Here is a 10,241-nt window from a genome sequence, read left to right on the forward strand (position 1 = left end):
AGGCCCTAGTCCTCGCATACCTAATGAATAAAAAACCATCTCATTAGGCCAAGTAAAAACAAAAACATGTTTCACGTCCGGCTTTTTTTTTAAATTGAGGAAGCGGCCTTTTTTATTTTTTATTTTTTATTTTTCAAAATGGCCGCCATTCTACAGACTTGTTGACTTTTCCCGTCTAGTTTTGTTCAACATATAAAATTTAGGAATCATTGTTACTGTATACAATCTGTCTCTTATACACATCTAGATGTGTATAAGAGACAGATACAAGGGTTTTTAATTCATATCTGCGGGCCGCAAAAGAAAAATCGCTGTCGGGCCGCACTTTGCCCACCTGTGTTTTTAACGGATAGGCCTATCATTCATAATTCGACATCGAACCCAGACCTTATGTAATTTCCAAAATATCTTTATATGAAATTTAGAATATCAGTAAAGATTTTATATAAACAAAGAGCCTATTCAGCATTTATTTACTTGTGGAAATGTGTTGATCCGAGTTTATACGGACTATATATTACCAGAGCAAGAAGCCCCGGTATGTTTCGTTATGAACAATAATCTAAATACCTGTCTCTTATACACATCTAGATGTGTATAAGAGACAGGGCCTAGATAGAGCAAAACTTTAAATCAACTCCAATTTCAGAGGTTTTGCGTACATACGTGAAAACTCTGAAATTGAAGTTTCAAAACTTTTAATCAACCCTCCGACTTTGGAAGTTTTGCGTACGGTACTAGGCCTACTATCATTATAAAGACGGGGCAAAACGTTTAATCAACACTCCAATTGCGGAGGTTTTGCGTAGGCCTACTATACATGCTAATTATACTGTTTAATTAACAGTACACAGAAACTCCGAAATCGGAGTTGATTAAAAATTTGAAAATTCCGATTTCGAGTTTTCGCGATAGTACGCAAAACCTTCGAAATCGGAGGTTGAGTAGAAGTTTTGATCTCTCTATATATAGAGAGAGTTCGTTTAATTAATAGTATTAGTACGCAAAACCTTCGAAATCGGAGGGTTGAGTAAAAGTTTTGATCTCTCTATATAGAGAGAGAATTCGTTTAATTAATAGTACGCAAAACCTTCGAAATCAGAGGGTTGAGTAAAAGTTTTGTTCTCTTTATATAGAGAGAGTTCGTTTAATCATGGAGAAATTAGACTAATCTCCTCCATGGTTTAGTTAATAGTACGCAAACATCATCAGAGTTTTGGCGGCGGGCGCAGACACTCTAAAAATGGAGTAACTACATACATGTTGTTTGTTTATAAAATGTATAACTACATTTTATAAATAAACAACATGTATGTTTATAAAATGTATAACTACCGGTATACCAAACAATAAGAATATGGTAGCACTTTATAGACTAGTTGAAATATGTATTGTCACAAGCTTTCGTGTACACAGTACACTTCTTCAGGTGAATGATAAGAGGAGCAACATGCAATCGAATATACTAAGGTCTAAAACAAAAGGCAAGTAATAAAAACAATGGAGGTATTAACATAACAATGAAATCATTCCCTACTGTTAAGACTAGTACGGCTCACCATATTATTTACCGGTATACCATACAAGGGTTTTTAATTCATATCTGCGGGCCGCAAAAGAAAAATCGCTGTCGGGCCGCACTTTGCCCACCTGTGTTTTTAACGGATAGGCCTATCATTCATAATTCGACATCGAACCCAGACCTTATGTAATTTCCAAAATATCTTTATATGAAATTTAGAATATCAGTAAAGATTTTATATAAACAAAGAGCCTATTCAGCATTTATTTACTTGTGGAAATGTGTTGATCCGAGTTTATACGGACTATATATTACCAGAGCAAGAAGCCCCGGTATGTTTCGTTATGAACAATAATCTAAATACCATGGTTAGAACGTGTTAGCGCGTGTGCTATCTGACAAAATTATCTTTACATGGAACATACAGTATGTGCACAGCACAATGACTTTATATGAATTCAAATGCAAAATGCTGTCGGAAACGATGCTTTAGCGTATGAAGGGGGGGGGGGGGTAGACAGTGAGATCGCAACCCCCTTAATTGTATTAAGAAAAGTGTTTGTATTGTATTGTTGATATGAACGTAAGTATAGGCCTACCGGTAAGATTTTTAAGGTATGAGAGTGCAATTTCCGGGTACCTAGAGGTGCATATTTCACCTCAATCCCAACCATGGGGCTGAGCAATGTCTGTATTGTATCTCAAATATAGATGAGAGACTCAATGGTGATGAAACCTACCAAGATAGCTTATGTGAAGAATGGTCAGACCGTGGTCAGACTATAACCTAGATAGTGAAGAATATAGACTATCCTAAATAGGGATCTTGAGCTTCAGAGATTAGTCCCTTCTATAACAACTTTATTAGTCATATAGATGCCCTCTCTGAGGCTGACCCTCTGGGGTCTTAATTTGTTTTAAATTTCGAAAATTTCGAACGATGAGGAGGGATTTCCCCTACCATACCCGACCTCGCTCGGAACTTTGCACCTCGTTTGGGCCTTTCGGCTTGCTATGGGCAACACCCAATAAAACATCCAACGTCCGCCCCTGTTATATAGAACATTCATCATCATCGATCTAATTAATCGCTGTGATGTACGGTACCATAGGAAATAAAACTTAGTTGTCTTTGATGTATTTACTTAACTTTACCTACTTCTTGTGCCGAAAACCAATCTTATCTTTGCACGCTTTTTCTTATACTTCTCAACTTATAATAAAAGCACGCTCACTCGAGTCGTGTATTATATGTAATTCAGATGTTTGTGGGCAGAGGTACCGGTATCTTGCTATGAAGGCCTACTCTGTCTCTCTTTTGTTAAAACCTGGGTCAACAATTTTCAGGTAGCCTATTTATTATCCACCATCAACTAAACTGCCTTAAAAAAAAAATTAAAAAAAATGGTACGTGTGGGAATTGAACACACAACCACCAGGTTTCCCGTAACATGATTAGTCTATTTTTTTTTCTAATTTGCATAATGAATTTTTCAAACATTTTTGTCTATTTAAAAAAAGTGCGTAAGTTATGGAGATGGTAATCAAAAATCGATTATAAATTCAATTCTACATTTTTTAGACAAAAAAATAAACCCTCTTGGCCCACGGCCCATTTTTGACACCATGACCATGCGTAATATTAACCTGCAGTGTATATATACAAAGAATTTTTTATAGCAGGATCAGAGTTGACTAACTGGTACTTGGTGTGGTACTAGGTTTATCGCATTTATGGCTTAGGGGCCGCGGTTTACCTCCCTCCGTTTAGTCATGCTGGATCAGGGGTAGTAAGCTCAGCGATCGTGGGTTCGATTCCCACACGGGGCAAGTTTTTTTTTTTTAATTTGTTTATTTTTATTTTTTTATTTTTTTTAAGATCGTGGGTTCGATTCCCACACGAGCCAGATTTTTTTTAAGGCAGTTTAGTTGATGGTGGATAATGAATAGCAAACATGGAGCTGGTGTGTTCGATTCCCACACGAACCATTTTTTCCCCTTTTAGGCAGTTTAGTTGATGGTGGATAATGAATGCATTGTACTCGTTGATGACGTCGCGAAATAACAACAAACAACAACGTGTCATGTCCGAGCCTAGGCCGTCATGGAAGCTCACTGGCTCCTGTGTAATTCATGTTGAGCCAACTGCAGACGAAAATGTTACAATCTTTTCAGAGATAACCTGGAAGAAAGTTTTAGACAGTGCCCATCAATGGAAGGAGTTTAATACTGAGGAATGGAAGAAGTCCTTGGCTTGCTTAACCGTTTTTCTTCGATCGTCGCTTCCAACCGTCTAGGCGCGTCTAGCCTAAAGAGGGCCTACATAGCAGGCCAAGATCCATGAAAAGTCGTATATAAAGATGTGGGTTACCCACATATTATATTTGCACAAGTAATTAAAATTGTTTATTGAGCAGATTAATCACACTGATAAACAATTGTACTACATTCGGCTGATGCATTTTGAAGATTTGGCGGCAATGGACCTTTCTAAGCCCCGCCCCTTGGATATTGTTGCTAAGGTACCACAAAATGACGCCGTAAAAGTACGTCGTAAACACGTGCGTTTGTGGCATAACTACAAATCTCTACTACTCTTGATCTCTATAATATAAATAGCATTATAATAGGGAACAACATGTACGTGCGCCTGTCGGACACAGTGGGGAAGCTTACTCGATGCCTATCAAATAAGTAATAAAAATCGCCATAATTCATCAAATACCCGTGGCTTTCAGGGGGAGGGGGCGAAGCCCCCTGGACCCCCACCGGGGTCCTAGGCTTCCCCCAGCCAAGTGAGACTCGTGTCTCTTATACACATCTAGATGTGTATAAGAGACAGTCCCCCGCGTCGGGCAGGTCCTGGCGCCACCACTGGTCGGACAAGCGCGTATCCCCGGCCCTGTTCTGATTGGTCAGTTGTTAAATTGACATACCGCAATTACAACATAAACGAAAGCAATATATAGGATCTTCATAACGACTGCCTCACTTGATCTCACTACACTTGAAACAACTCTGCTGTATAATCAGTTTCAATTCCATACCAGTACCCTATTCTGAGATTTAAACACAGGCCTAATACGAGCTAACTACAACGATGTTCAAGATAATTTTAGCCATTTGTTTTGCAGTGGCCTGTAAAGGTAATACAAGCTATAGTTTATCATATCAATAACAAGGATATATTAGGCCAAGTAAAAAAAAAAACATGTTTCACGTCCGGCTTTTTTTTTAAATTGAGGAAGCGGCCTTTTTTATTTTTTATTTTTTATTTTTCAAAATGGCCGCCATTCTACAGACTTGTTGACATTTCCCGTCTAGTTTTGTTCAACATATAAAATTTAGGAATCATTGTTACTGTATACAATCGGAATGTTCCCGATGTTACGTCTCAGACGGCTTCACATGAAACTATTCCATACAATCTGACATAGAAATTCCAGAATTCATCGGAAATCATCGGGCGTATTCGATTGGGACTTTCGTGCTCTGCTCAACGGAAACTGCTCAACGAAGTTAACGCTCGGAATTTATCGTTGAGTTTTGTACTCAACGGGATAACATACTCAACGTATAGTCCCAATCGAATACGGCAATTGTATGCATGACAAACGCGCTCTAGTGAAGTGAACTCGAGGTCTGCCGCCTTACGCCCAGAGTAGGCGACGGCCTAGGCCTAGCCTAGAGATATCGGGCTAGCCTAGGCCTAGGTAGAGATATTGGGCTAGCCTAGGCATAGCTTTACTATACGAAAGGTTAGACGAAGATATTGCACTATTTTAGGCTAGGGTATTTATTTTCCAACATTTAATTCTAAATTTTCGATATATTTTTTCTTTATTTTCATGAATTTTCCAAAAATAAAAAATAAAAAAAAAATCGAGGCGGGCGAAAAAAACGATGCGGGCGGGGACGCGAAACATGTTTTTTTTTTTTACTTGGCCTTACCTGTAGTAGCTAGCCTATTATTCAGAATATAATATTAAGACATTAATTAGGCCCTTTAGTATAAGCTATATACATTTATAGCACATTCAAGCAATTATTATAGCTCTCACTAAAGTAGGCATTATAATTTACACCACATTGAAATTACTCTTGTGGATAGTGGCGAGGCCCCTGTCTGGCCAGTGTCCCTTGGGCCCACACAAGACGATATGTCTGGGGCCGCGGGGTCCCCCGGTGAGGTGACGGGGACGAAGCATGCTATATGAGCAAAAGAGATATAGATTTGAGGATTCAGTGACCAGGAAACTAGTACAGTACTGTAGTAAATCACGTGGTATGTCTTGAAGTGAAAGCACAAGCGACGCAAACTGAGGTAAACACGGAAATACAGTAGTTCATTTATTATGGCAAGGAAAGGTAATAAAATTGATAAAATATTTTATATTCATTTCGGCTTTCGCTGTGCATTTTAGACTTTCACCTGACACTGAGCTGAACAGTGGCGTCGCCGGGGCCTTCCACCTCAATCAAGGAAGGGGGGCCCCTACTTGATGTAGGCCTACAAGTAGGCCATGTGTTTACCTAGAAAAATCGTAAAGATTGGTATGTTAGCTCATTAGACCACTCTTAGATTGAACCCCGAAAATGATATCAGCGTATAAGGTCGGTCTGGGACCCCTACTGGGCGGGACCCTAACAATCCCAGAGACCAGTGGTGACGCCAACGGCGGGGATCGAGGAGAATCCCCATCGGATAGGCCTAAACCCCCCCGTTGTCTAACGCCACGATAAGGTCGTCGGGTCAACAATAGTAATTTGCCTATCCAAATAACGTTATGTTGATTGATTACCAATCCCTAATAATAATTGTGGCCTACTAAGCACAATTTGAACCATAAAAACTCTCCCCGTGAACCCTACCTGGGATTTCCGGGACCCGAGGAGTCATCCCCTTGGTTTGGACCCCCACCACGGCAACTTTTTGGAGACACCGCTGCCTTAGGCCTCCAACAATATTAGGGAGTTGATTAAGCCCCGCTCACGTCACGCTTGCAATACTGGGCTCCCACACAGGGTTTCCCATTTTCCTGTACGGTATTCTTTTGCATAGGTCCCTAAACTGGCTGATAATCGAGAATTAAGATTTTTTGTAGTAAATATAAACAGCCCAATAGCCAGACTCATTTATCAGGGGGGAGCATTAACATTTTCCAATGGGGGAAGTACTAGAAGGGCCACACTATTGTGACCACTGCTTGGGTATTTACCCAAGATCTTGGGTATTTTGACTTGATCTTGGGTTCTTGGGTGTTCCGTTCAAATCCTTGGGTATTTTATTTTTACTAATAAAATTAAATATTTTTGTCATAGAGGAAGAATTAAGAAGTAACAAAGTATATGTCAGTCCATTCAAGTAAGCAAAACTCAACGAAGTGCACATAACATTGTTAAATGACTTTTAATTGCTATAAACATGGGTTCAGAATTGTTCATTTGTGATTTGCGTTGCCATTGATCTTACCTATTAATGCTTTACATAATAAAACTTAATTACTGATCTACTGATATCTTACCTATTAATGCATTACATAATAAAAAGTTAATTACTGATCTACTGATAACACTGGCTGACTGGGCGTATTTTTCTATCCGTATTATCACCTCATGAATATTATTTTAAATAATTAACACAAACAATTACAATAAAAATGGTTTATAAATAAAAGGGAAACTATGCATGCGAAAACACGGGGTTTTTTTTCAACTTTTAATGCATTTTCTGGAAGCTTGGTAATTTTGGGCAATTTTTGCTGAATCTTGGGTAATTTCGACCCAGTCATTGGGTATATCAAAATTGTGAGTGGTCACGCTGGGCCACACTCTCCTCAGTCCCACCATGGTTGGAGCTGAGCTTGAAAAAAATCACTCCCTCAGACTTACAATGAATCATGTTTTTCAAAGTGTCTTAACTTGACCATGGACCGACTTGACAGTATTGCTGACGTTCAATTTTAAACCCATAAATGTTGGTAAAAATAGGAGAGGATGTCTCTCCTCAGCACAGCATGCACCATGTTTCTGACTGATAAAAAGCTAGGCCTATAATACATACTCCAAGTATCGAAATGCACGCCATCGTGTCGGGATTAGATGACGTGCATTTCGATACTTGGAGTAGGCCTATGTATTATACTATCTTATCTGAGATTAATCAGGTACCTTCCGGAGTGTAAAAAAATGTAGCAACTTTTAGATTCCCGGAAATTCCACACTCAGATTAGGGTCTTACTGTTTAAATTATGAAAAAAATTGCTAGAATGTTTTAAGAAATTTAATGAAATTCATTATAAGCGTCTCAAAAGAAACGCTCATTAAATTAATGAATTTAATTAAATTTCCTAGACTTGTCTGCAAACAGCAATGTATGCAACCTCTAGGTCCTACGAGGATGGGGATGTACTGCAATATTCATGAAATATTTAATACTGTACCGGGATACAGTAGATTTCACCACGAAGAGCCTATATAATATTCAAATATTCCAGGAATAGAGAGCAGTTGTTTATACCAATACACACTCTTAGAAGTAAAAACTCTACTAGGACGTTCCGGTTATTTGCTAGTCTAGGTTTTTGGGTACAGAATAATGATCCTCATGAAAGTAAATATGTATCTGAGGTTGTATCAGGCATAGTGCCATACCTGCCAACCCTGGGCCATGAAAATCTGGAGATTTTTTTTTAATCTTAAAAAAAACTAGAGATTTACCTAAAAAACTGGAGGTTTCCCGAATTAACCAAAAGATGATGCAATTTACTAAAAAAGACACGTCAAGACAAATCATAGTGGTATAAAATCAATGGTACAAAACTATTGCCAAACAATTAACTTAGGCCTATTAAATTGCTGCTTGTCTATCGTGGCAAATACATTGAATAATTAATCATGAAATGTGCAAATATAGGAGTATTTTGCGAAGGGAACCTGTAAAATCAGTGAAATCTGGTGAAAATTAGGCCCACATTCGATCGGGAGAACTGGAGATTTGTTTAGATATCGGGAGAGTTGGCAGGTCTGTAGTGCCTATATAAATTAAAATACATTTGTCGTACATTTGTTATTTTTCCAATACTCAATTATAACTTTGATTTTGACAGACGGGGGAATTTACCAGAGGGAATGGCTCCCTTGGCTATGGGCTGAATATAGATCAGCGATTTTTTCCGATTTGTTTCTGGGTCGAAGTTAATATACTTATTTGGTTCTTTTGAATGAGCTATTGAAAAGTTTAATTAAATTTTAAACTATTTTTCTGATTTTCCTTAATGATTAAAATATGGAATTGAATTTATTTAACTTTATTTTATGTGTATTGTGTAGACTTAAATACATCTTTACTTTTATTATAATACAGGTGACGAATGTAGTGACGTCACTATCGTGAGTCGGTCTGATTGGGGTGCCCGAGCCCCTAAATCCACCAGTCAGTTGTCGCTTCCTGTAAAGTATGTCTTCATTCACCACACCGACGGACGTGCGTGTACTTCCCAGTCTTCGTGTAGCTCTGTTGTGCGCGGAATTCAAAACTATCATATGGACGACAGAGGTAGGACTACTGATTATAAAGGTTACAGTTAATGACTTCGGAAATCTTTTCGAGATAATGATGCCCTCCAAATCTGTGCTTTTTCCCCTGATATAAAATAATCGCCATAAAATTAATCTCTTAATTGTCTTAGGTTGGGATGACATCGGTTACAGCTTTCTGATTGGTGAAGATGGCAAAGTGTACGAGGGGCGTGGCTGGGATCGAGTTGGTGCGCACACTAGAGGCTACAATGACGTCGGTATTGCTATATCATTCATGGGCAATTTCTCAAATATAAAGGTACTTAAAATTCCAGGCGCAGCCACTTTACATGACCAGAACCACAAACGAATTACACTATTTTTTATGTACTATATGTAACAAATAATATAAATGATGATAATAAAGATACAAAAACGATAACAATGTTGATACTGATGACGATGATAATAATAATGACAATATGCATAACATCATTGATTAGAAGATAAATGCTATTAAATTCCTTTCCATAGCCAAAACAGATTGCTCTGGATGCAGCGAAGAATCTGATTAACTGTGGAGTTCGATTGCGGAAAGTAAGTACAACTTACATTCTCCGAGGACATCGTGACATGGGGACCACCACTTGCCCCGGAGACACCCTGTATGCAGAGATCAAAACATGGCCTCATTACTAATTTCAGAGTAAAGTTGAAAAACCACTTGGGATGATCCGGTTTAATAAGCTTATGACCAATTTAAAAAATATATATACAGTAGTAAAATCATGCAAGCATTCTGAATTTGCGGTAGATTCAGTTAGCTGTAGATCTTTGCTTGCCTAAAAGCCTGTTGACACTTGCAACGATAACAATAAAAAACTAAAAAGCAATTTTTCATATAGAAAATAAAAGAAATATTAGAGAAGCTTTTACACTAGACGATTTAATAACGATTTATCGTGCATACGATAACAACATATTTTGAGAAATCAATTCAAATAACGTCATAATCATGGAAAAACGATAAAATCGTTGTTACTACTACGATTTTATCGTTTTTCAATGATGATGATGTCATTTGATTTGATTTGTGAAATTATTTTTTACTGTATAAATCGTTATCAAATCATCCTAGTGTAAAAACTGCTCTTATTTCTTTTATTTTCTATATGAAAAATTACTTTTTATAGTTATC

General features: G+C 37.9%; 1 protein-coding gene across 2 annotated transcripts; it reads left to right on the forward strand.

Moving 5' to 3' along the window:
• The first annotated feature begins 4,531 nt into the window (after positions 1-4,531).
• On the forward strand, positions 4,532-9,881 carry LOC117113041 (peptidoglycan recognition protein 1-like). Of its 2 annotated transcripts, none has more exons than XM_033256264.1 (4): positions 4,532-4,668; positions 8,889-9,080; positions 9,214-9,362; positions 9,578-9,881. In XM_033256264.1, exons 1-4 carry the CDS (start codon positions 4,623-4,625, stop codon positions 9,740-9,742), a joined length of 552 nt encoding a protein of 183 aa, XP_033112155.1. In that variant the 5' UTR covers positions 4,532-4,622; the 3' UTR covers positions 9,743-9,881. The 2 variants fall into 2 exon arrangements, with proteins under 2 accessions (XP_033112155.1, XP_033112156.1); XM_033256265.1 differs by lacking the exon at positions 4,532-4,668 and adding an exon at positions 5,822-5,890.
• Positions 9,882-10,241: the final 360 nt, after the last annotated feature.

This window comes from Anneissia japonica, unplaced genomic scaffold (genome assembly GCF_011630105.1).
Source record: "Anneissia japonica isolate Jap-2015-1 unplaced genomic scaffold, ASM1163010v1 scaffold288039_len1115542_cov189, whole genome shotgun sequence".
NCBI classification, from domain to species: domain Eukaryota; kingdom Metazoa; phylum Echinodermata; class Crinoidea; order Comatulida; family Comatulidae; genus Anneissia; species Anneissia japonica.